The sequence below is a fragment of the Schistocerca cancellata genome, chromosome 8 (genome assembly GCF_023864275.1).
Source record: "Schistocerca cancellata isolate TAMUIC-IGC-003103 chromosome 8, iqSchCanc2.1, whole genome shotgun sequence".
Taxonomy (NCBI): domain Eukaryota; kingdom Metazoa; phylum Arthropoda; class Insecta; order Orthoptera; family Acrididae; genus Schistocerca; species Schistocerca cancellata.
The window spans coordinates 220,640,686-220,665,737 of NC_064633.1; the positions used below are offsets into that span (position 1 = coordinate 220,640,686).

Genomic DNA, 25,052 nt, shown 5'->3' on the forward strand with positions numbered 1-25,052 from the left:
CTCATTTATGGACTTTAACCTCAGTCCATTTTATCACCACAGATCTTCTGCTTCATCAAGGGAACACTGGAATGAGGTATGATGTAATGCCTGAAAAGTATATAATTTTATTTGCATATGGTGACTATTAAAACAAATAATTTCATTGTCACAATTTTCCTCCATACAGAAACTAGAACATCTTTGAGTCAATAGAGCAGTTAGACACCGTTTGGGGTGATGCATAATGTATTTTTCATTGAGCTTATGGAGGACTTACTTGTTAGGTCTTATGATTTCTGTGTCCTTGCAAGTGGGAGAGGTGCATATGTTTTATTGCTGGTGAAATTTTGATATTGCGTATGTCTGAAGTTACAGCAACATCACATTTGTTTACTAACTAAACAATATTAATTAAGGACAAGTGAATTAACTGAAAAAAATCATATAATGAACCTTCTCAGGTACAGATAGTATAATGATTATTGATTTTGTGCCTTGAGGTGATATCATTAATGCTGATGCACATTCTGATTGCAATATGAGTTCAGTGTATTGTGTGTAAGAAAGTAAGAAATGAAATGTATTTTCTGATGTGTAACTTGTAACTGTTGATGTTAGCATGTGAGACACCGACTTTTATTAGAGTTCGTAGCTCCATGCCCCATGCAAGATTTTCCTTTATGCTAAGGAACAAAGTACATCTTTAAGGTTTGTGTCAATATATGTACATGGAATGAAAGTGTGAGAAAACACAAAGAAACAAGGACATACAGAGATTACATTTTTTGAATTTATGTTGTTGATCAAATGTGCTCATTGTGGGCATGGTTTTGAAGCAAACATCTTTAGACATGATATTGTCGACATAAAATGTAGCATAGTAATATGTTATAAATGTCATATAAATAGACATAACAATTTTTCATCCCATTATTGTAGTTATGATTATTAATCATATTTTTTTGCACAAATTACAATTGTTGAATATATACTTTTCTAAATTTTTGCAGTTTAGGTACTCAACATGCTTTGAAAAGTTCCTGATATTCCTTGGTGTGATGTTTGGAGTCCTCTCAGGTGTATGTATGCCTGGTTTCATTGTACTTTATGGAGAATTCACAGCTGTCCTTGTTGAATGGTCAATGTCAAATTCAACAATAACACGTACAGCTTTGCTGAACTGGTTTGGTGGTGGTGAAACAATGTGAGTTTTTAGAACTTAGTATTTTCCTCTGTTTGAACTTATAACTCAGATACTTTAAAAACAATGACAATTATACCGACTATCATTATTAAGGAGTAGAAATGTGAGAATTTCACTTTAACTGATAAACTTTCATGAGACCCAAACCTATTTGCTCATGGAATGAGTCCCTATGTAATTCACAGAAATATGACAGTTCAAAAATGAGAACAGGAAGACTAGAAAATTTTACAAACAAAAGAATTTCCTTTAAAATAGGCCAATATAATAAACAATCATTTAAAATTATATGTATACAAATTCAGTACTTTGAATCTTGCATATTTAGCAAAAACATTACTCACTGATTAATGTTTCAGCATTAATGGAACAAAGGAAGAGGTAGATAATGCATTACTTCAAGATGCTGGTGCTTTTGGAGTTGGATTAACATCCATATCTGCAATTCAGTTCATTTTAGATGTGCTGTGTGTTACTTGTCTCAACAGTGCAGCACAGAAACAGGTGAGGCACTTTTAAAATGTGATCATATTAATGAAATAGACTATGTGTTGCAATGCTGCATAAAACTGAAGTAGTGTTTCGTTCATGATTCCACACTGGAATGATTGGTGTAAAAATTATTGTATGGAACATTACAACAGAATGTGTTTTATACTGTGACAAGATGTTGTTAACAATTTTAATGGATGTTGTACTCTTTCTTTTTTCGTGGTGATTATGTGAATGTCGTTGTATGTGCAATTTTACTCATTATTTTTTCAGTCTCATGGTCTAGTTATTACTCTGATGGGCTTACCGAGACTTTGTAAGTTACTATATCATTGTTATCCACTCCAGGCATTGTATTACTGATCCTTCAATACTCTTCCAGAAACAATGGTTAATGATATTAATCACTCAGTAGCTGCCCACATTTATCAATAATGAAAATAGCTGTCATGAGACATTGTCATACTGTATCAAATAAATAGCAAAATCAGGCTGTGCAGAGTGTGCTTGACAGCTGACAATGAACACTAATTCTTGTTATGTACATAATAATAATTTTCAGTTATTGAAACTAAATAATCAAATAATTTGCAAAAGGAATGGGTACTGAAATTTTTAAAAATATTATTTTGAGCTGTTGGGGGTTGGTTTGCTGCTCTATTAGATGGGAGTTTGTTGATTACCTTTGCACCAGAGTAAGTAGGTAACACCACTCTGGACTCTAGTGATGTATACAAAGTCTACATGAACTTTTTTGTCTTGTGTTATGACTTTGCTGATAACAAATCAGTTGAAACTGAAATTTATAACAGCAGTAAATGCCATTAAGGAGTAAATGTACAGGGCAGGAGTGTAAGAATTCTGGGATCCCTAACAAAGCCTGTGCAAGATGCATAACTGACTGCTTTACACAATATTCTTTCAGTCTGCTTCTGCTGAATTGTTGTCCAATTGGACCACAATGAATTTTACATACAATTTCTCATTTGGTGTGTGACTTTAATATCTGCTTTCGGTGCTAGGAGGTCTTGCATTTAGTATGAGTCTTTTGTGGTTCAGAGTTAAGCTCCACAATGAAATTTTCACTCTGCATTGAAGTGTGTGCTGATATGAAACTTCCTGGCAGATTAAAACTGTGTGCCAGACCGAGACTCAAACCCGGGACCTTTGCCTTTTGTGGACAAGTGCTCTAGCAACTGAGCTACCCAAGTACGATTCATGCCCATTCTCACAGCTTTGCTTCCGCCAGTACCTCATCTCCTGTCTCGGTCCAGCACACAGTTTTAATCTACCAGGAAGTTTCAAGAGTTAAACTGTTTCCTTTTAACCAGTTGAAAGTATGTTTAGTTGCCGTCTGAACTGTGGTAAGGATACAGTTTTCAAAGCATCCTTTAAAATAGTTAGATTATCATTCACATAGGTTAAGAACAGATCAGAATAAATTCTGAAATCAGTTTCAATCATTTGATGCAACTATGAGATCTCTGTTGTAAAAGGTGTTTCCAGCTGTGGTAATCAGGTGAAAATTATGATATTCCATTAATTAAACTGTCAGCTCTAAAACTCTTATTTATTTATAAAATAAGCAATATCAGTCTTGGTCAACAAATACAGATTTTTGCATTGAAATAACACACATAGGGCAGAGCAGAACAATGCTGAACTGCCAATTTACTGCCCAGATTGTTTATATTTACTTCTGCATGTAGTCTTGTGCTTCCACTGCTTATCTCAGGAAGATGATCTGTAACAATATTGTCATTTTATATGTGGTGATTTGTCCATTACCACCTTTGACTAGCTTTTATTGGTTTTTATACTATATTACTTGCCAGCAGTAGCATCTAAAATTGTTACACCAGACATGGGGATGTCTGGCAATATTGCTATTTCTCCTAGCTGTTGAAAATTCGCAATGAAATGGAATACCCCTAAGTTATTGTCTCCTCTTCTTACCACATATTTTCTTGTATTTTATGAGTGCTATTGACTCATAAAGACTATGCAGCACCCCAATTGGATCTATTTTCATCTGGATCTTACTTAGAATCTTTCATCAATTTAAATGCACTTCTCTACCACTCAGACACTCCGTTGTATGTTCAGTGCTTGGTGCTTAAGTGAGCAGATCTGTTGGACAACTGTGATTGTATCCTTCAGGCAGACTTCTCTCATATTCTTGATATCCATACAGTTCTTATCATTGTTGGTTTTTTGTTTATCCATGTACGATCATATCATGGAGATGGCTCATGCTGGAAATGATACTTTTTCACATGTACATGGCCCAACTATTTTCCTCTTTCATTTCCCCATCCAGCTGCTTGACTCACAGTTTTATCTAGCAGTGAATAAATGTTTTCAGTACCTCTGAATAAATGTTTTCAGCATCTCTATGTTGATTCATTGTCAGTTTTTTTCTGACTGCTATGGACAATCACAAACTTAAAATCGCCATGAGGCCTACATCTTTTATTGGGTTCTTGAGACTTTTTACATGCCACTTTTACATGTGTTTAATAACATTGAGTTAACTGTCTATCATCTGGTTTTTGACCAGTAGTGCTGCAATATAACTTCTTCAAATTCTTGACAGTTATTACAACCTCCTGCATCTCTGATACTCCATGTATTTGCTTTCTCTCACAGTCCTTAATTTTTTTCAATCAATTTGGGAAGGCACTGCAAAATTGTTTCACGAATGCACCAGGGTGAATGTTACCCAATGGCTAGAACTGTCACACATGACAGTAATTTGCAGCTGTTCTCACACTGAATGCTGCAATGACTTACTAGTCTTCACTCATTCATGTACACCTCATACAAAGGTGCTTCGGGTTTCCATCACTCACTTGGTAATATCCTAGGCTGCTTGCATTATTGTCATCTGTCATAGGTGCTATATATGAGGTCCCTATCTAAATAGGTATTTGTAACATTCATTGTAAATCATGTGTGCATTGTAATGTGTTCGTTAATTAAACAATAAGTTAGAAAACTTACTTTTAGTTAAAAATGTAAGGTAGAAACCAAAGTCAATTATCATCTTCCAGTACTTTTCAGAGAAAACTGCTGTGTGACAAACTCACTTTGTCAGTTGTGACCAGTTTCTTTTGCATTTAAATGCTACCTTGACAACCTTCTGAACATCTCTATGCTATAACATTAATTACATCTGTGCGATGATCTCTTACAATCAACAAAATTCCACACCAGGCCAACAAAAATGCTAATGATACTCCAATGAATAATATTTCCACCCTGTGTTATTTGGATGATAGATAAACATGTTTATTAGTGACATAACCTATATTTAAAATTAATAACTCAGGCTAAAACATCATAATATCCTACTGGTTATAAGTCAAAATTTTGATTTCTGTGAATACATTAAAAGTAACATCACATATTTTTTCTGAAAAATAATAGACATTGAGTTAATTGTCAGATTCTTGCCATATTGTGACTTCTCATGTTGTTATAACAGGTGCAGGGATTGAAAAGAGGCAGATGGAAGTGAGAAGAGTGACTAGTGAATAGTGAGACTGGATAGTCTGAATCGCTGACTTATGTCTGTGGAACACTTCTTATGTTTGTAATTCAGAGCTGCAACTGGTATTGAGGAGGGGTGGGGCCACTACTGATATTTGTTACATTGTGCTGAGCAATGCTCTGCAACAACAGGGCCAAGTTTGCACTTGGATAGTGTGTGGCAATGACCTTTGACTACACTGACCTTTTACTACACTGTTTACACACATGATATAGGATAAGAATAAACATAATTAATTTAGGACTGCAGCAGTCATTGTGGCTACATGATCAACACAGTTGAACTGCATAACAATATAAAGTGACACACTACACTGCTTCTGCATTTGATAACAGTAGTTGTTAAGTGAGACTACATGATAAACCCAATGTAAATTATAGTCTGAAGTGACATAATGCATAATTAACATTATTTGGTAAATGAGGTTTACTTATTAATATGTTCCAGAAATTCATATGCTTGTTTTTCATAGTTATGTTTTGATAGATTTTCTTTTTTTAAGATAGTGGTTTTTCTTTTTTTATTATTTCATGTATATACAAATGAGGCAGAGGCAGTATTTTCAGACTTTTAAAGATGTCTGCAGGAATCACAGCATTTAGCATTCATTATCACCCTGATAATCTTTTTATGTATTTTAAACATTTAAAAAAATGTGGAATTCCCTCCAAAAAATTACCACACTCAATAGTGACTGTTTAGTAGCAAGATACATAGTCACCACTTATGAGTAGCTTGTATTTTGAGTGAGAATCGCAACAGCGTACTTCAGTGTATTCAGTTTTTTTATTTAGATTAATAAGGTGCATCTCTCATTTCAAATTCTCTTGAATACATTTGCCTAAAAATTCTGCATAATTGACATTTGAGACATTTTCTCCTTCAGTGGTGAAAGCATGGTTTGCAGGATGGAGGTTTCGTGTGGTGTGAAAGTTAACTGTTACAATTTTTTTTAGAATATGTGATGAGCCGACTGGCCCTAAACCACTGTGCTAAGCTATGCATAAACTGGTGTTGTAGTTTCCTGCAGGTTTTCCTCACTATGTGATTTAATTACAATATTAGTGTCACCTGTGAAGAATACTGTGGTTCATCATGCATTTTAGTAGTCAAGTCATTTACATACATCAGAAATGGGGCAGGTTCCAGAACTAACCCTTGCAGGACTACATACTTGTTTTCTATCCATTACCGCAAAAACTAGAAATTTTTTGTGTTTTGTTGTCTTTGTATTTTATTTCTGTAATTTGTTGATGGTTATTGAAGTATGATTAGATCCACCTTGCAGACTGGATTCTAATTCCATAATTACTTGACTTATGCAAGAAAATATGATGGTCAGTGACATTAAAGGCTTTACCAAAATCAAGAAATATTCCAGATACATGCTGTGTATCATCCACTGATTTCAATATTTCATTTACAAAGGAAAAATTGCTGGCTGGGTGGACTTCCCCACTCTGAACCCTGCTGTGAGTCATTTATCAGCCTTTATTTGTTTAAGAATCCTGTTGCTCTTTCAAAGAACATTTTTCCATAAATTTGATGAAGCCTGACAAAACTGAAACTAGCCTATAATTAGAAATTTTGCATTTTGCACCCTTCATTTGCAGAGATGTTACTTTGAAGCTTTAAGACTATTTGGAAACACACCACTCTCAGATTATGAATTTCCTATGTCTGCTAATAGTTCCACAACGAATGTTCCACTAGCTTTGATGATAGCATCTGGAATCTCATCAACAGCCACAGAATATTTATTAGTCAATCCTTTAATGATTTTACAATACCTCAGGTGTCAATGGATACATAAATGATATATTTGCATGAATTTTTTGATCTGACTACACTCTCCTACTATCTGGCTGTGTGTCATGCTCTGTATTTATCAAATGCTGTACTACTGTTTGAGGAATAATGGCTGAATCCACTAACCATTTGTCTGAGGTCAGTTAGTTTATTGTTATTCATAATCAGCTGTATATTAATGTGATTAACTGATCTGGCACCCATTTCAAATATTATATTTGCTGGTTTTTTTAGTTTTATTCTTGGAATTACACATTATTTCATCAATTTTTTAATTTTTTGCTTTTGAAATAACTTGTGTTGCATCTGTTGAAATAGGTAGTAAAATCAGGACAGTACTTTGCTTGGAATATTCATAAAATGTCCTCTTATTTTGACATGATATCCTTATCCCTTTTGTGAATCACTTGTTTGTTTTCTGAACAGAATTAAATGTTATTGTTTTCTTCAGGAATGCTTAAATGTTGCCATAAACTTATATTTTTCATTTGTATCATTACAGTTGTATACATCACTCCAATTTTCACCCTCCAGAAGAAAACAAAAATATTCCACACTTTTTTGTATTGCAATTCCTTACAGTGTGTCTCATTCCATCGAGTGTTGAGTTTCTTGCAACACTCATTGTAAGAATTTGAGCATAGTGGGCACCAAAACCCATGTTTACCACTTGTATGCTATAGGCAGATTTGCATGTATTTATCTAAATCTGCTCACTGACAGATGCAGGGGTTGCTGTTTTTTGAGTTGGTCCAGTTACAGTTGAGCTTAAGTTTGATGACTGCAGTAAATTTATATCATCTTTGAATTTATTGGATTTTGAGAAATCAATATTGAAGTCACCACACACAATTACATTTTCCTTGGGAGAAAAAATTTCTTCCAAAAGTTCCTCCATACATTTACAAAACACGTTTTTGTCTCCACCTGGTGACCTGTACACACAAATAATAATTGTATTTTGCTTTGGTAATTCAACTAAAGAGAGTTCTGTATCTTTTTTGTTGTATAGATTATGGTGTCAGGATTTAGTTACACTTTTGAATTCAGTATTTTTGTTAACATATGTACAGCAGCCCCCATTACTTGATATTTTTCTACAAAACACGCTTGCAAGTTTGAACTGAGTGCGGTATGTTATCTCTAACATATCTTATTTAAGCCAATGTTCAGTAAAGTGTTGGGCAGAAATATCATTCACATCATTAAATATTATTTCTAATTTCATTAAGTTTATTGTACAATGTTTGAATATTCTGTTTGGTGTTTCATGTTTAAACCTTAAAGGAAATATTTTGCTTTCCAGAAGTCATTCAATACCTTCAGAATAACTGCTATATTCTTGTAACTTATTTGTAAACTTCAGAGGAGTCAGTCTCATTTATTCGTGAATATAGAAATGTATGACACAAAAAACTAAATAATTTCACTATTCTCAGATCACAAGAGTGAGGTGTCTCTTCCTGAGGTCAATTATGCGGCAAGACATGGCATGGTTTGACACAACAAACTCAGCTAATTTTGCTAGCCGTATTACTGGGTGAGTATCGGGATGTGTTAATTTAAGTTCTTGAAGTTTTTAATATCCGCACAGAAATATTTTAAGTTATGTAATCAAAATAATTTATTATTACAGGGATTTGGATAAACTTCAAGATGGAATTGGTGAGAAACTCGGAATTTTTATTTACCAGATGGTGAGCTTCACTGCTGCTGTGGTAATATCATTCCTTCATGGTTGGAAACTGACTTTGGTGGTTTTCACTTGTGCACCAATAATCATTATTTCAACAGCTCTTGTTTCAAAGGTAATAGACTAGCTCAATTAGCCAAAAATTGTGTGTGGTGCCTAAAAATGCATTGTGTATTTTTCACTATGATTTTCCTTGTGATACCTGGACTGGACAAGGAATAATGCACGATAAAATATTATTTAATAGTATGTAGTGATGTGCTATTACACTTACATGGGTCATTAGGTTATCCTAGAGAACTAAATCACTAACTGCAAGACCATGAAGGCTACTGCTGGAAAATTTTCGGATGTGCGGTACTGATCACTGGGTCTATTATTTGATAACAAGTTGACAGGGCCATCCATCATGCATATGACTGCTGTTAAACAAACTGTATAGCAAAACTAAATTCTCTGCAGTTCTATCAGTTTTAGAACTGTTTGAACCCATTTGTCAAAATGATTAATGAAGTATACAGTAATGATTTGTTAGATGCCTGATTCTTTACATCACTTAGTTCTTTTCAATAACCAGCAGTATAGGGTATCTACAAAAAACCCCAGAGCTAGCAAGCAAGCTGAGTGGTGAATGTAATTTTTTAGAAATGATTTCCAGCTTCCTCTATCAGTTTGCATACACACATCCCATCCTCAGGTGTCTCATAGAACTGTAATTTATCTTGATCTATTTAGTTGACCAAAGAATACAGATTTTGCCATCTTCTGAAACTGTTTCCTTCTGTCCTTAACAAATACTCCAGCACTCTCAAGTTCATGGCCATCACCTGGGCTTTGTAAAACATCAGAATTCAGGAAACAATAATTTCTTATTGTGCTGTGACTCAGTAAGGTGTTTCCAACCTGGCTCCCAAGCCTCATACTGATGACATTATAACCCCCACATAATCCTTACCCCTCCCCCCCCCCCCCAAAAAAAAAACCTTGGCATCACTATAACATAATCACAAATCTTGAATCTCCAAATAATTGCTACCAATTTTGATCACCAATGCTGCATGGAGAGGTTCCTTTTGAGGCTCCTAGAAATATATTGTTATACTATGCACACTAAATGTCTTGTCACACCAGGCTCATTCACAACTTTATTTTAAGACAAGAGGAATCATTACAGTGTGAGCTTGTGCTACCCTGATAGTAACCTGTATACTAACAAAGTTTACCATCTTGACCAGTGTGAGAAACGCATTGACATTGCACCTTTCCCTTGCCCTCATATTCAATTAAAATAACTGCTTACGGTAGCATGAGATTCATCAGGGCAAGTGGACTTTCTGATGAAATTCCTTCTAATCTATGTTAATGTCATGGTGGACACAGGAAGAGAGCCTTTCCCTGCAGTATCAGCCTGGAGAAGGCATCATGCCAAGTTCTTCCCTCACAGTCATTTAAACTTTTTAGCACTTAATGAACTGGCATTGAATTTACTAGAGTATATTAAACCAGTCAGATTTAACTTGAGGCATTAATTTGTCATGGCATATCTTTGATACTGAGAAAGGCCACTGCTTATCTTGTTCTGTCATTATCAGTGGAACATTTGAGGCTGTAATGACCAATGCCCACATAGTCTTGTCCCTTACAGGAACAATCAACACTGCCAGTGCTCCATCTCCAATGACCTTACTGTTAGCAAGATTTTGGTATATGTAATATGTTTATTTGTAAATTATAAAACATTTTCTTCCCATCTGTTAAGCACTGTGTGTGTTTAAGATTGCTGATTTAATGGTATTTGTGAATGAACTAGCTCGAAGGCCATAAAAAATCATTTTAATTATGGGATCTGTTTACATAATTTCACTGTGCTAAGACTGTACAACTACACTGATGACTTCTATGCATTTGTTGGCACCATTATATCAAACTGTCATATTTTGTTATTTAAAAATGACCTTTGTTCTCTTATGACATAAACTGTAATGCAGCATCTTTACATCATGTTTATTGCCAGCTACCTGAGCATGCAGTGCCATCTGGAAAAAAATGAATACAGAACAGCTTTCAGATTGGTGTATTAAAAGAAAGTTGCTTTTACAAAGCTCAACCTAAGACTATTTCATAAGGTTATTAGTGTTCATTTTGATAATAGCCTTATTGTTATCTTTATCAGTCATAACTTCTCTTTGATGTTCAAACTACCATTTCCTTTGTTACTGGTGTTATTCACAGTTTTTATAATAGACACATAATTATTTCAAACACCAGTAGCTGAAAGAATGTGTCTCCATTTTGTCCCAGTCTTGCCCCATGCACCATAATCGAGATATTCATTGTTTATTTTATTGTGGTGTGATTTCACTGCAGTAAATGTCACATACATTGCCTCACTGCTGATAAATTGCAGATTCATATTTTATGGATTTCTGTCCCCTTGAATTAGTCACATATACATACGACAATGTACTTTATATATAACCATCGTGATTTTTCCCCTTGAATTAGTCACATATACATATGACAATGTACTTTATATATAACCATCGTGATTTTGGAGCTGGCCATGAATATTAAAAGAACTAAATTAAGTAGTAAATGTGTTACCAACAAGCTAATTTTTATCTTGAAATAAATTTGGCGTTATACCCAATGAATCCTCCCCCCATGAACCATGGACCTTGCCGTTGGTGGGGAGGCTTGCGTGCCTCAGCGATACAGTGGCCGTACCGTAGGTGCAACCACAATGGAGGGGTATCTATTGAGAGGCCAGACAAACGTGTGGTTCCTGAAGCGGGGCAGCAGCCTTTTCAGTAGTTGCAGGGGCAACAGTCTGAATGATTGACTGATCTGGCCTTGTAACACTACGGTAACCAAAATGGCCTTGCTGTTCTGGTACTGCGAATGGCTGAAAGCAAGGGGAAACTACAGCCATAATTTTTCCCGAGGGCATGCAGTTTTACTGTCTGGTTAAATGATGATGGCGTCCTCTTGGGTAAAATATTCCGGAGGTAAAATAGTCCCCCATTCAGATCTCCGGGCGGGGACTACTCAAGAGGACGTCATTATCAGGAGAAAGAAAACTGGCGTTCTACGGATCAGAGTGTGGAATGTCAGATCCCTCAATCGGGCAGGTAGGTTAGAAAATTTAAAAAGGGAAATGGATAGGTTAAAGTTAGATATAGTGGGAATTAGTGAAGTTCGGTGGCAGGAGGAACAAGACTTTGGTTAGGTGAATACAGGGTTATAAATACAAAATCAAATGGGGGTAATGCAGGAGTAGGTTTAATAATGAATAAAAAAATAGGAGTGCAGGTAAGCTACTACAAACAGCATAGTGAACGCATTATTGTGGCCAAGATGGATACGAAGCCCATGCCTACCACAGTAGTAGAAGTTTATATGCCAACTAACTCTGTAGATGATGAAGAAATTGATGAAATGTATGATGAAATAAAAGAAATTATTCAGGTAGTGAAGGGAGACGAAAATTTAATAGTCATGGGTGACTGGAATTCGAGAGTGGGAAAAGGGAGAGAGGGAAACATAGTGGGTGAATATGGATTGGGGGAGAGAAATGAAAGAGGAAGCCGTCTGGTAGAATTTTGCACAGAGCATAACTTAATCAAGAATCATAAAAGAAGGTTGTATACATGGAAGAATCCTGGAGATAATAGAAGGTATCAGATAGATTATATAATGGTAAAGCAGAGATTTAGGAACCAGGTTTTAAGTTGTAAGACATTTCCAGGGGCAGATGTGGACTCTGACCACAATCTATTGGTTACGACCTGTAGATATTGCGTGAAGAGTTTGACAGAGCACTGAAAGACCTGAGTCGAAACAAGGCCCTGGGAGTAGACAACATTCCATTGGAACTACTGACGGCCTTGGGAGAGCCAGTCCTGACAAAACTCTACCATCTGGTGAGCAAGATGTATGAGACAGGTTAATTGCCCTCAGACTTCAAGAAGAATATAATAATTCCAATCCCAAAGAAAGCAGGTGTTGACAGGTGTGAAAATTACCGAACAATTAGTTTAATAAGTCACAGCTGCAAAATACTAACGCGAATTCTTTACAGACGAATGGAAAAACTGGTAGAAGACAACCTCGGGGAAGATCAGTTTGGATTCCGTAGAAATGTTGGAACACGTGAGGCAATACTGACCCTATGACTTATCTTAGAAGTATGATTAAGGAAAGGCAAACCTACGTTTCTAGCATTTGTAGACTTAGAGAAAGCTTTTGACAATGTTGACTGGAATACTCTCTTTCAAATTCTAAAGGTGGCAGGGGTAAAATACAGGGAGCGAAAGGCCATTTTCAATTTGTACAGAAACCAGATGGCAGTTATAAGAGTCGAGGTGCATGAAAGGGAAGCAGCGGTTGGGAAGGGAGTGAGACAGGGTTGTAGCCTGTCCCCGACGTTATTCAATCTGTATATTGAGCAAGCAGTAAAGGAAACAAAAGAAAAATTCGGAGTAGCTATTAAAATCCATGGAGAAGAAATAAAAACATTGAGGTTCGCCGATGACATGGTAATTCTCTCAGAGACAGCAAAGGACTTGGAAGAGCAGTTGAACGGAATGGACAGTGTCTTGAAAGGAGGATACAAGATGAACATCAACAAAAGCAAAACGAGGATAATGGAATGTAGTCGAATTAAGTCGGGTGATGTTGAGAGTATTAGATTAGGAAATGAGACACTTAAAGTAGTAAAGGAGTTTTGCTATTTTGGGGAGCAAAATAACTGATGATGGTCGAAGTAGAGAAGATATAAAAAGTAGACTGGCAATGGCAAGGACAATTTGTTAATATCGAGTATAGATTTAAGTGTCAGGAAGCCGTTTCTGAAAGTATTTGTATGGAGTGTAGCCATGTATGGAAGTGAAACATGGACGATAAATAGTTTAGACAAGAAGAGAATAGAAGCTTTCGAAATGTGGTGCTACAGAAGAATGCTGAAGATTAGATGGGTAGATCACATAACTAATGAGGAGGTATTGAATAGGATTGGGGAGAAGAGGAGTTTATGGCACAACTTCACAAGAAGAAGGGACCAGTTGGTAGGACATGTTCTGAGGCATCAAGGGATCACAAATTTGGCATTGGAGGGCAGCGTGGAGGGTAAAACTCGTAGAGGGCGACCAAGAGATGAATACACTAAACAGATTCAGAAGGATGTAGGTTGCAGTAAGTACTGGGAGATGAAGAAGCTCGCACAGGATAGAGTAGCATGGAGAGCTGCATCAAACCAGTCTCAGGACTGAAGGCCACAACAACAACACAACCCAATGAATGGAAGTTCATTTGAAAACAATAAATATAGATTTTAAAATGTTAGATATGTGAAACTTTTATGGTAACAAACATAGCTTGTCTGTACTGTTACTATAACTTGTTAGATGATAATGATATTTGATGTTGTGTCATAAACATACTCATCAAGAGGACAGCCAAATCTGCATTAAGTAATTTGATTCCAGTTTTGGAAAAAGAAATATAGCTCTGTCACAGTACTGCCCTTAGTTGACCAGTGCAGCCAGTCCATTATAGTCAGTGTTTAGATAATGCAGTAATCAGTATCAGAAAACTTTTCCTATTGTCTTCATATTGCTGACAGTTGATACTGTTGTTGGACATTTTAGCTTTCTGGATTTTATTTTTGATGTGAAGCTTAGCATTAAACTTCTCATGCAGGTACAAAGTTCCCTGACAGCCCAGGAGCAGAATTCATATGGAAGTGCTGGAGCTGTTGTTGAGGAAGTTCTTAGTGCCATTCGCACAGTTGTTGCTTTTGCTGGACAACAGAAAGAAGTGGAAAGGTTAGTATCAAATATTAACATTAAATATCAACACACACACACATTTTGGATTGACCAGTTTGGTACCACATTCCACAAAGCAAGTAGGCAGTATATTAAGACACTAAAAGTATTGTTTTTCCATCCTGGACTTCCCATTATTAAGATACTAATTTACAGTAGATCAGTATGTGGCAGTTTATGTCCTCATCTAAATGCATGTACATACAAACTCATGGTTACATTATATCCATTTACCACTGATTTCTTCAAGGTGACTTAACACATGCCATTCCTCACATCTTTTCAATGCTGTGTCTGAAGGCCCCATTTTTGATTATGCATTAAATCATAAAATAAAAGATTCTTTGCACCATATTTCTACCAACTGTAGAAAAATTTCTGTGAAATGAGTAGTGAAAAGTGACATTTTTAATTTATTTGTGACATCAGAACAAAATAGATGGAAAAGCAATCAACAGAATTTTGATGCCTGTGCTTTCAGCTACATTTATACTCTGCACACCACTGCATTTTTTTTCTTTTATATATACAGGTTACCTGGTACGAGGATAGTTCCTATTTTTTTATAAGTACATAGACCTGTTTATTTCTACAATGGTTTACATCAGTTTACAGCTTGAACATTTACTGTAGCTATTTTTCAACATAATCACCATTTCTGCCAATGCATTTTTGTAGACGCTGTGGCAGTTTTTGTATGCCCATGTCATACCAGCTCGCTGCCATGCTGTTCAGAAGTTACGAACCTCTTCTTTCACCTCATCGTCGGAACTGAATTGCTTTCTGGCCAAATGTTCTTTTAACCTAGGGAACAGGTGATAGTCACTGGGCGCCAAGTCAGTGAGTGGGTGGTTATGTTCCACTGAAACTGTTGCAGGAGAGCAATGGTTTGCCAAGCGATGTGTGAGCAAGCGTTCTCATGGAGAATGTGTACGCCCTTGCACAATATTCCTCTTCACCGGTTCTAAATCGCCCATTTGAGCTTTTTCAGAGTCTCACAGTACCTGTCAGCGTTAATTGTGGTCCAAGCGATTCAGCTTCGATGACGAGGTGAAAGAAGAGGTTCATAACTTTCTGAACAGCATGGCGGTGAGCTGGTATGACATGGGCATACAAAAACTGCCACAGCGTCTACAAAAATGCATCGACAGAAATGGTGATTATGTTGAAAAATAGCTAAATGTTCAAGCTGTAAACTGATGTACGCGATTGTAGAAATAAACAGGTCTATGTACTTATCAAAAATAGGAGACATTACTTTTGGGATTACCCTCATACTACTGTACTTGTCTCTGTTTGCATTCCAGTCATGGATGGTGCTTTGGGACATGGGGAAAAAAAGAAAACTTTATATACTATATTGTGCTTGTCTTTATTTCTCCAAATTTGAACACTATAGTTATTGCACAATATACACGGGAGACTTTTTATATACCCTATATAAAGTCTTTGGACCTTTAAAAGTACCACGGCCTTTAGTGTAATACATAATGCCTTTTGGAACTTTATTTTGAAGCTTACTCAGCATCTATATAATGCTCACATAGAAATTTGTAAACTATTTCTTGAACTTGTTCAACTTCTTTAGTCGTTCTGGGATGCTACAGCTCTTAGAGAGATGAACTATACTATATATAGTCACACATCTTGATTAATTGTCTTGAGAGCTACTTCTGCTGTAGAGTAATTCTTCCCCACAGTCCTACAAATTGTAATCTGGAGTAGGACTTGTTGTTGTTGTTGTTGTTGTTATTGTGGTCTTCAGTCCTGAGACTGGTTTGATGCAACTCTCCATGCTACTCTATCCTGTGCAAGCTGCTTCATCTCCCAGTACCTACTGCAGCCTACATCCTTCTGAATCTGCTTAGTGTATTCATCTCTTGGTCTCCCTCTACGATTTTTACCCTCCACGCTGCCCTCCAATACTAAATTGGTGATCCCTCGATGTCTCAGAACATGTCCTACCAACCGATCCCTTCTTCTAGTCAAGTTGAGCCACAAGCTCCTCTTCTCCCCAGTTCTATTCAATACCTCCTCATTAGTTATGTGATCTACCCATCTAATCTTCAGCATTCTTCTGTAGCACCACATTTCGAAAGCTTCTGTTCTCTTCTTGTCCAAACTATTTATCATCCATGTTTCGCTTCCATACATGGCTACACTCTATACAAATACTTTCAGAACCGACTTCCTGACACTTAAATCTATACTTGATGTTAACAAATTTCTCTTCTTCAGAAACGCTTTCCTTGCCATTGCCAGTCTACATTTTAAATCCTCTCTACTTCGACCATCATCAGTTATTTTGCTCCCCAAATAGCAAAACTCCTTTACTACTTTAAGTGTCTCATTTCCTAATCTAATTCCCTCAGCATCACCTGACTTAATTCGACTACATTCCATCACCTGACTTCATTCGACTACATTCCATTATCCTCATTTTGATTTTGTTGATGTTCATCTTATACCCTCCTTTCAAGACACTGTCCATTCCGTTCAACTGCTCTTCCAAGTCCTTTGCTGTCTCTGAGAGAATTAATGTCATCACCAAACCTCAAAGTTTTTATTTCTTCTCCAAGGATTTTATTACCTACTCCGTACTTTTCTTTTGTTTCCTTTATTGCTTGCTCAATATACAGACTGAATAACATTGGGGATAGGCTACAACCCTGTCTCACTCCCTTCCCAACCACTGCTTCCCTTTCATACCCCTCGACTCGTATGACTGCCATCCGGTTTCCGTACAAATTGTAAATAGCCTTTCACTCCCTGTCTTTTATCCCTGCCACCTTCAGAATTTGAAAGAGAGTATTCCAATCAACATTATCAAAAACTTTCTCTAAGTCTACAAGTACTAGAAACGTAGGTTTGCCTTTCCTTAATCATACTTCTAAGATAAGTCGTAGGTTCAGTATTGCCTCACGTGTTCCAAACTGATCTTCCCCAAAGTCGGCTTCTATCATTTTTGCCATTCATCTGTAAAGAATTTGCATTAGTATTTTGCACCTGTGACTTATTAAACTAATTGTTCGGTAATTTTCACATCTGTCAACACCTACTTTCTTTGGCATTGGAATTATTATATTCTTCTTGAAGTCTGAGGGCAATTAACCTGTTTCAAACATCTTGCTCACCAGATGGTAGAGTTTTGTCAGGACTGGCTCTCCCAAGGCCGTCAGTAGTTCCAATGGAATGTTGTCTACTCCCAGGGCCTTGTTTCGACTCAGGTCTTTCAGTGCTCTGTCAAACTCTTCACGCAATATCGTATCTCCCATTTCATCTTCATCTACATCCTCTTCCATTCCCATAATATTGTCCTCAAGTACATCGCCCTTGTATAGACCCTCTATATACTCCTTCCACCTTTCTGCTTTCCCTTCTTTGTTAATAACTGGGTTTCCATCTGAGCTCTTGATATTCATACAAGTGGCTCTCTTTCCTCCAAAGGTCTCTTTAATTTTCCTGTAGGCAGTATCTATCTTGCCCCTAGTGAGATAAGCCTCTACATCCTTACATTTGTCCTCTAGCCATCCCTGCTTAGCCATTTTGCACTTCCTGTCGATCTCTTTTTTGAGACGTTTGTATTCCTTTTTGCCTACTTCTTTTACTGCATTTTTATATTTTCTCCTTTCATCAATTAAATTCAATATTTCTTCTGTTACCCAAGGATTTCTACTAGCCCTCGTCTTTTTACCTACTTGATCCTCTGCTGCCTTCACTACTTCATCCCTCAGAGCTACCCATTTTTCTTCTACTGTATTTCTTTCTCCCATTCCTGTCAATTGTTCCCTTATGCTCTCCCTGTAACTCTGTACAACCTCTGGTTTAGACAGTTTATCCAGGTCCCATCTCCTTAAATTCCCACCTTTTTGCAGTTTCTTCAGTTTTAATCTACAGTTCATAAACAATAGATTGTGGTCAGAGTCCACATCTGCCCCTGGAAATGTCTTACAATTTAAAACCTGGTTCCTAAATCTCTGTCTTACCATTATATAATCTATCTGAAACCTTCTAGTATCTCCAGGGTTCTTCCATGTATACAACCTTCTTTCCTGATTTTTGAACCAAGTGTTAGCTATGATTAAGTTATGCTTTGTGCAAAATTCTATCAGGCGGTTTCCTCTTTCATTTCTTACCTCTACTCCATATTCACATACTACGTTTCCTTCTCTTCCTTTTCCTACTGTTGAATTCAAGTCACCCATGACTATTAAATTTTCGTCTCCCTTCACTACCTGAATAATTTCTTTTATCTCATCATACATTTCATCAATTTCTTCATCATCTGCAGAGCTAGTTGGCATATAAACTTGTACTACTGTTGTAGGCATGGGCTTTGTGTCTATCTTGGCCACACTAATGTGTTCACTATGCTGTTTGTAGTAGCTTACCTGCACTCCTATTTCTTTTATTCATTATTAAACCTACTTCTGCATTACCCCTATTTGATTTTGTGTTTAGAACCCTGTGTTCACCTGACCAAAAGTCTTGTTCCTCCTGCCACCGAACTTCACTAATTCCCACTATATCTAACTTTAACCTATCCATTTCCCTTTTTAAATTTTCTAACCTACCTGCCCGATTGAGGGATCTGACATTCCACGCTCTGATCCGTAGAACGCCAGTTTTCTTTCTCCTGATAAATACGTCCTCCTGAGTAGTCCCCACCCGGAGATCCGAATGGGGGACTATTTTACCTCTGGAATATTTTACCCAAGAGGACGCCATCACCATTTAATCATACAGTAAAGCTGCATGCCCTCGGGAAAAATTATGGCTGTAGTTTCCCCTTGCTTTCAGCCATTCGCAGTACCAGAACAGCAAGGCCATTTTGGTTACCGTAGTGTTACAAGGCCAGATCAGTCAATCATTCAGACTGTTGCCCCTGCAACTACTGAAAAGGCTGCTGCCCCTCTTCAGGAACCACACGTTTGTCTGGTCTCCCAACAGATACCCCTCCGTTGTGGTTGCACCTACGGTACGGCTATCTGTATCGCTGAGGCACGCAAGCCTCCCCACCAACGGCAAGGTCCATGGTTCATGGGGGGAGTAGGACTTATCCACTATTATAAGGTCATTCAATTCTACAGCACTCAAAGTTATCATAGGAAGCTGTTTGAACTATACCATCAACTCTGGTGATTTTTCTAACACTACAAACGACAAGAACACATGAGACTATTCTGTACTTTATGCCAGTACTCTGCTGTACTTACATTGGAATGTGCACTTTTAACTGTAAAAATTGAGTAACTGTAAAAAAAGAAAAGCTGCTTTAGAACTTATAAGTCCTGCTTACTGCTTATTGCCATGTGTGCATGTGTGTCACATATCAAATGCATTTGAGTTGTAACCTATACTCATTTTAGTTTCTGACCTATATTTAAAGTGATCTGGCATTTGCTACACCAAACACAGATTGATATAATCCTCTTGCATGATAAGTGGCCATGGGAAAGTAAATGAACATATATTTTGTAAACAATCTTGTATAGCGGCTGATACTATGTTTTCCTTAAGGATTATTTTTGTTGCAGATACAAAGAAAAATTAGTTGTGGCAGAAGCAATGGGAATCAAAAGGGGAAAATTCTCTGGTATTGGTACAGCCATGATGTGGTTCATTACATACTGCAGCTATGCACTTGCATTTTGGTATGGAGTAGTACTCATAATAGATTCAAGAGTTGTGGGAGACTTCGAGTACACTCCAGCTGTTCTTGTGATAGTAAGTATGCTGTTTCAAAATCTGGAAGCAAATTGCTGACATTTGTGAAATGAAGATAAGTACTGTATTGTCGAAGTTATGAGGTTGATGATTATACTGAAGAAAGGCCATAAAAATCTGTCAGTGTAGAGGGAATGCAGAAATGTGACATATCACAGTGTCTCTTAGACACCAGGCACTACAGAATTAGTAAATTAGGACACTGAATCACAATCTTTATAAATAAAAGACACAATATAACTGTTATTTATGAATAAAGACACTCATGCTCTTTGTATAACATTTGTAACATGGGTCATAAAAACATACCACTGATCCAGTGATAACCGATGTCAAATAAAAACTCATTTATGAAAAACATGGTTTGGATAGTAAAATTAAAAAGAAAAGAAGTTTTGCAGATAAGGAGGAACTTGATCCAAGCAAAGTCATCTATATTGATTTGTTACTTATTTCTTCATCTTTCAGTTCTATCTTAACACTATGTTTATCAATTTAAACTCCTTGTAAATTTTTATGAGATATTTCACTGGTTTTCTAATTATAACTATAGTTGGAACAAACTATTTTGCAGAATGCTCAGTCCAATTAATTACTGTTTAAACCTTTTATATAGGTTCTTTTTGGTATGCTTGGTGGAGCATTCAATATGGGAATGGCACTTCCTCATCTAGAAGCATTTGGTGTGGCATGTGGTTCTGCAGCTGCGGTATTTTCAGTAATTGAAAGAGAGCCTCAGATTGACAGTCTCAGTGAGTCAGGGAAAAGACCAGATCAAGTTGTGGGAGACATACAGCTGACAGATGTTTATTTTCATTATCCTTCAAGGCCTGATGTTAAGGTAAGTGTATACATTAAAAATTAAGTACTTTTATAAAGGCCTCACAAATCGAGGTGGCATTGTGGTTAAGATGCAGTACTCATATATGGGAGAAGCAGAGTTCAAATCCCCATCTGGTTATTATGATTTGAATTTTCTCCAGTTGTCTTCAGCTATGTCTTAATGTTGACATAGTTTCTTTGGAATCATCATAACCAGTCACTGCCCTATCCTCGTTTGATCCATGGCTCTGAATCAATTGTAATGTTTATGTTATGGGACATTAGACAATAGCCATCTTTCCTTTATACATGTAGTAATGTGAATCATTTAGAAATGTAGAGATGGAGGGGGGGGGGGGGGGGGGAGAGAGTGAACCTGTTGGACTGTGGCTTGATTTTGTTGGAGACTGAATAATATGGTGGGAGATAGAAAGCTAAAAATTTGAAAATAAATTTGTGCTACAGAGACAAATATGAGGTTTACAACTCCAATAAAAACAGAAAAAAGTCATGTTTTCACAGTTTCCTCTATTATCTGCATAACATGCTACAATTCATTTGGCATCATCTGTGATGCTGATTGCCTTGAAAAGCAATAAAAACTAGCCATGACAGTTCCAGATCCTGCCAAGTCCATGCAGTGACTACATTCCCACATGTGAAACGGAGAAACAACTAGTGAAATTAAGCACTAAATTACTTCCATTTATCATGAAAATGTTACAGATAGATGGAACCATGGTGGTATATTTTGTATCCCATGATGTGAGTGGTGCGCACTACAAGAAGAGAGATGTACCGACATAACTAAAACAATACAACTTTACTATTGACACAGAAAATACACTCTAATGATATGTTCTGGGTAGCAACTGAGCAGCTTCTGAATGAATGCAGATGAAAGATCATCGTGAACTGATCAGTAACTAGATTACTCGATAACAGTTCTCGAAGGTTCAGTTGAGTACACAGTCTGTCACAGTAAGGAAACACTGCCTTAGGCAAAGTACATATCTGCTACACTATTATTCAGACTGGCATGCGCTACGCCGCACTGACAAATGGCACTTGGTTAGCGTTGATGTCTAACTTGTGAACTGAACTGGAACTCACACACTTGCAGATTGGTGAGCTGCTGGACAATGTCTTATTAATCTGTCTGGGGGAGGAATACTAGGAAGTCGTGCTTGTATCATGTGGAACAACAGCACTGTAGTGCACCCCCCCCCCCCCCCCCCCCCACACACACACACAAATGCTGCAGTGTCTATCATAGGCAGGATGAGCTGCAGTTGGGTTTTGGAACCTTGACATGGTGGCAATCCATGGCTTTCTGCTGTGTGGCTGGTGGCTGGATTGTAAGGTGCCAGCCATGGATACCACAGTAAAGAGTAATGCATGTTCATTACAAAACAATGAGTGTAAAACCAGGTATTGAATGAGGAGTTAGCACAGTGCATAAAGCATTTTTATTTATTTATTTATTTATTGTTCTGTGGGACCAAATTAAGGAGAAGTCTCCATGGTCATGGAACGAGTCAATACATGAAATTATAACATGATATTAGAAACAGATAAAATGAAATATAAAAAAACATATTCAGGTGACAAGTCGTAAGTTTAAAGAAGAAAATCAACAACGGAACACTGGAATTTGCTTAATTTTGTAGCTCTTCCAGGAGCTCCTCGACAGAATAGAAGGAGTGAGCTATGAGGAAACTCTTCAGTTTAGACTTAAAAGAGTTTGGGCTACTGCTAAGATTTTTGAGTTCTTGTGGTAGCTTATTGAAAATGGATGCAGCAGAATACTGCACTCCTTTCTGCACAAGAGTCAAGGAAGTGCATTCTACATGCAGATTTGATTTCTGCCTAGTATTAACTGAGTGAAAGCTGCTAACTCTTGGGAATAGGCTAATATTGCTAACAACAAACGACATTAAAGAAAAAATATACTGTGAGGGCAATGTCAGAATTCCCAGATTTTTGAATAGGGGTCGACAAGAGGTTCTCGAACTTACACCACATATAGCTCAAACAGCCCCTTTCTGAGCCCAAAATACCCTTTTTGAATCAGAAGAATTACCCCAAAAAATAAAACCATACGACATAAGCGTATGAAAATATGCGAAGTAGACTACTTTTCGTGTTGAAGTGTCACTTATTTGAGATACTGTTCTAATGGTAAATAAAGCAGCATTTAGCTTCTGAATAAGATCCTGGACATGGGCTTTCCACAACAGCTTACTATCCATCCGAACACCTAGGAATTTGAACTGTTCCGTCTCGCTTATAATATGCCCATTCTGTCTGATCAAAATATCGGTTCTTGTTGAATTGTGAGTTAGAAACTGTAAAAACTGAGTCTTACTGTGATTTAGCATCAAATTATTTTCCACAAGCCATGAACTTATTTCATGAACTACATTATTTGTTACTGTTTCAATATTACACACAAGATCCTTCACTATCAAGCTGGTGTCATCAGCAAACAGAAATATTTTTGAATCACCTGTAATACTAGAAGGCATATCATTTATATAAACAAGAAACAGCAGTGGCCCCAGCACCGAACCTTGGGGAACGCCCCACTTAACAGTGCTCCATTGGGACTGAACATCACTACCACTCTCAATATTGCGGAGAATTACCCTCTGCTTTCTGTTCTTAAAGTAAGAGGCGAACCAATTGTAAGCTACTCCCATTACTCCATAATGGTCCAACTTCTGCAGTAATATTTTGTGGTCAACACAGTCAAAAGCCTTCGTTAAATCAAAGAAAACACCTAGCGTTCACAACCTTTTATTTAATCCATCCAAAACCTCACAGAGAAAAGAGAATATAGCATTTTCAGTTGTTAAACCATTTCTAAAACCAAACTGAACATTTGACAGCAAATTATGTGAATTTAAATGCTCCAGTAACCTTGTATATACAACCTTCTCGATAACTTTAGCAAACACCGATGGCATAGAAATAGGTCTAAAATTGTCAACATTATCAATGTTTCCCTTTTTATAAAGTGGCTTCACTACCGAGTACTTTAATCGGTCAGGAAACCGACCACTCCTAAAGGAAAAGTTACAGATATGGCTGAGAACTGGGCTAACATACATAGAACAATACTTCAGTATTCTGCTAGATACCCCGTCATATCCATGAGAGTTCTTGGTCTTTAGTGATTTAATTATTAACTCAATCTCCCTCTTGTCAATACCATGGAGGAGCATTTCAGGTAACAGTCTCGGAACACTTTTTTCTAAGAGCGCTATATGATTCCCTGTTGGGACTAGGTTTCTATTTCGTTCATCTGCTATATTCAGAAAGCGATTATTAAATACTGTACATATATGCGACTTATCAGTAACACGGACATTCCCACTACGCACTGATTCTATATCCTCGACCTGTCTCTGCAGACCAGCAACTTCCTTTACGACTGACCATATGGTTTTAATTTTATCCTGAGACTTAGCTATTCTATCTGCATACCACATACTTTTTGCCTTCCTAATAACATTTTTAAGCACCTTACAATACTGTTTGTAATGGGCTGCTGCATTTAGATTTTGACTGTTTCTAACGTTTTGATATAATTGCCACTTTGTTCTACAAGATATTCTTATCCCTCTAGTCAGCCACCCAGGCTGCCTGTTTGTGCTAGTACCCTGTTTTAAACGTTCTAACGGAAAGCAACTTTCAAAGAGCATGAGAAAAGTCTTGAGAAAAGCATTATATTTATCGTCTACTGTATCAGCGCTATAAACATCTTGCCACTCTTGTTCCTTTATAAGGTTTACAAAGGTCTCTACAGCAACTGGATCAGCTTTCCTGAACAGCTGATGACTATATTTAACACGTGTTGCAGCATAAAAATCTTTTAAAGTTAAAATTTGTGCATCATGATCTGAAAGGCCATTCACCTTTTTGCTAACAGAATGCCCT

The 25,052-nt window shown here is 37.0% G+C and overlaps 1 protein-coding gene across 2 annotated transcripts in view; it reads left to right on the forward strand.

Annotated features, from left to right (window-relative positions):
* The window catches only part of LOC126094719 (multidrug resistance protein homolog 49-like), a 137,757-nt gene that overhangs the window by 67,168 nt on the left and 45,537 nt on the right, over nucleotides 1–25,052 (forward strand). For both annotated transcript variants that reach the window (XM_049909259.1, XM_049909260.1), the window contains exons 4-10: nucleotides 993–1,186; nucleotides 1,546–1,690; nucleotides 8,480–8,580; nucleotides 8,677–8,848; nucleotides 14,434–14,558; nucleotides 20,099–20,288; nucleotides 20,905–21,129. In XM_049909259.1, coding sequence (XP_049765216.1) covers nucleotides 993–1,186; nucleotides 1,546–1,690; nucleotides 8,480–8,580; nucleotides 8,677–8,848; nucleotides 14,434–14,558; nucleotides 20,099–20,288; nucleotides 20,905–21,129 — 1,152 coding nt within the window. The remainder of the gene's footprint in view (nucleotides 1–992; nucleotides 1,187–1,545; nucleotides 1,691–8,479; nucleotides 8,581–8,676; nucleotides 8,849–14,433; nucleotides 14,559–20,098; nucleotides 20,289–20,904; nucleotides 21,130–25,052) is intronic.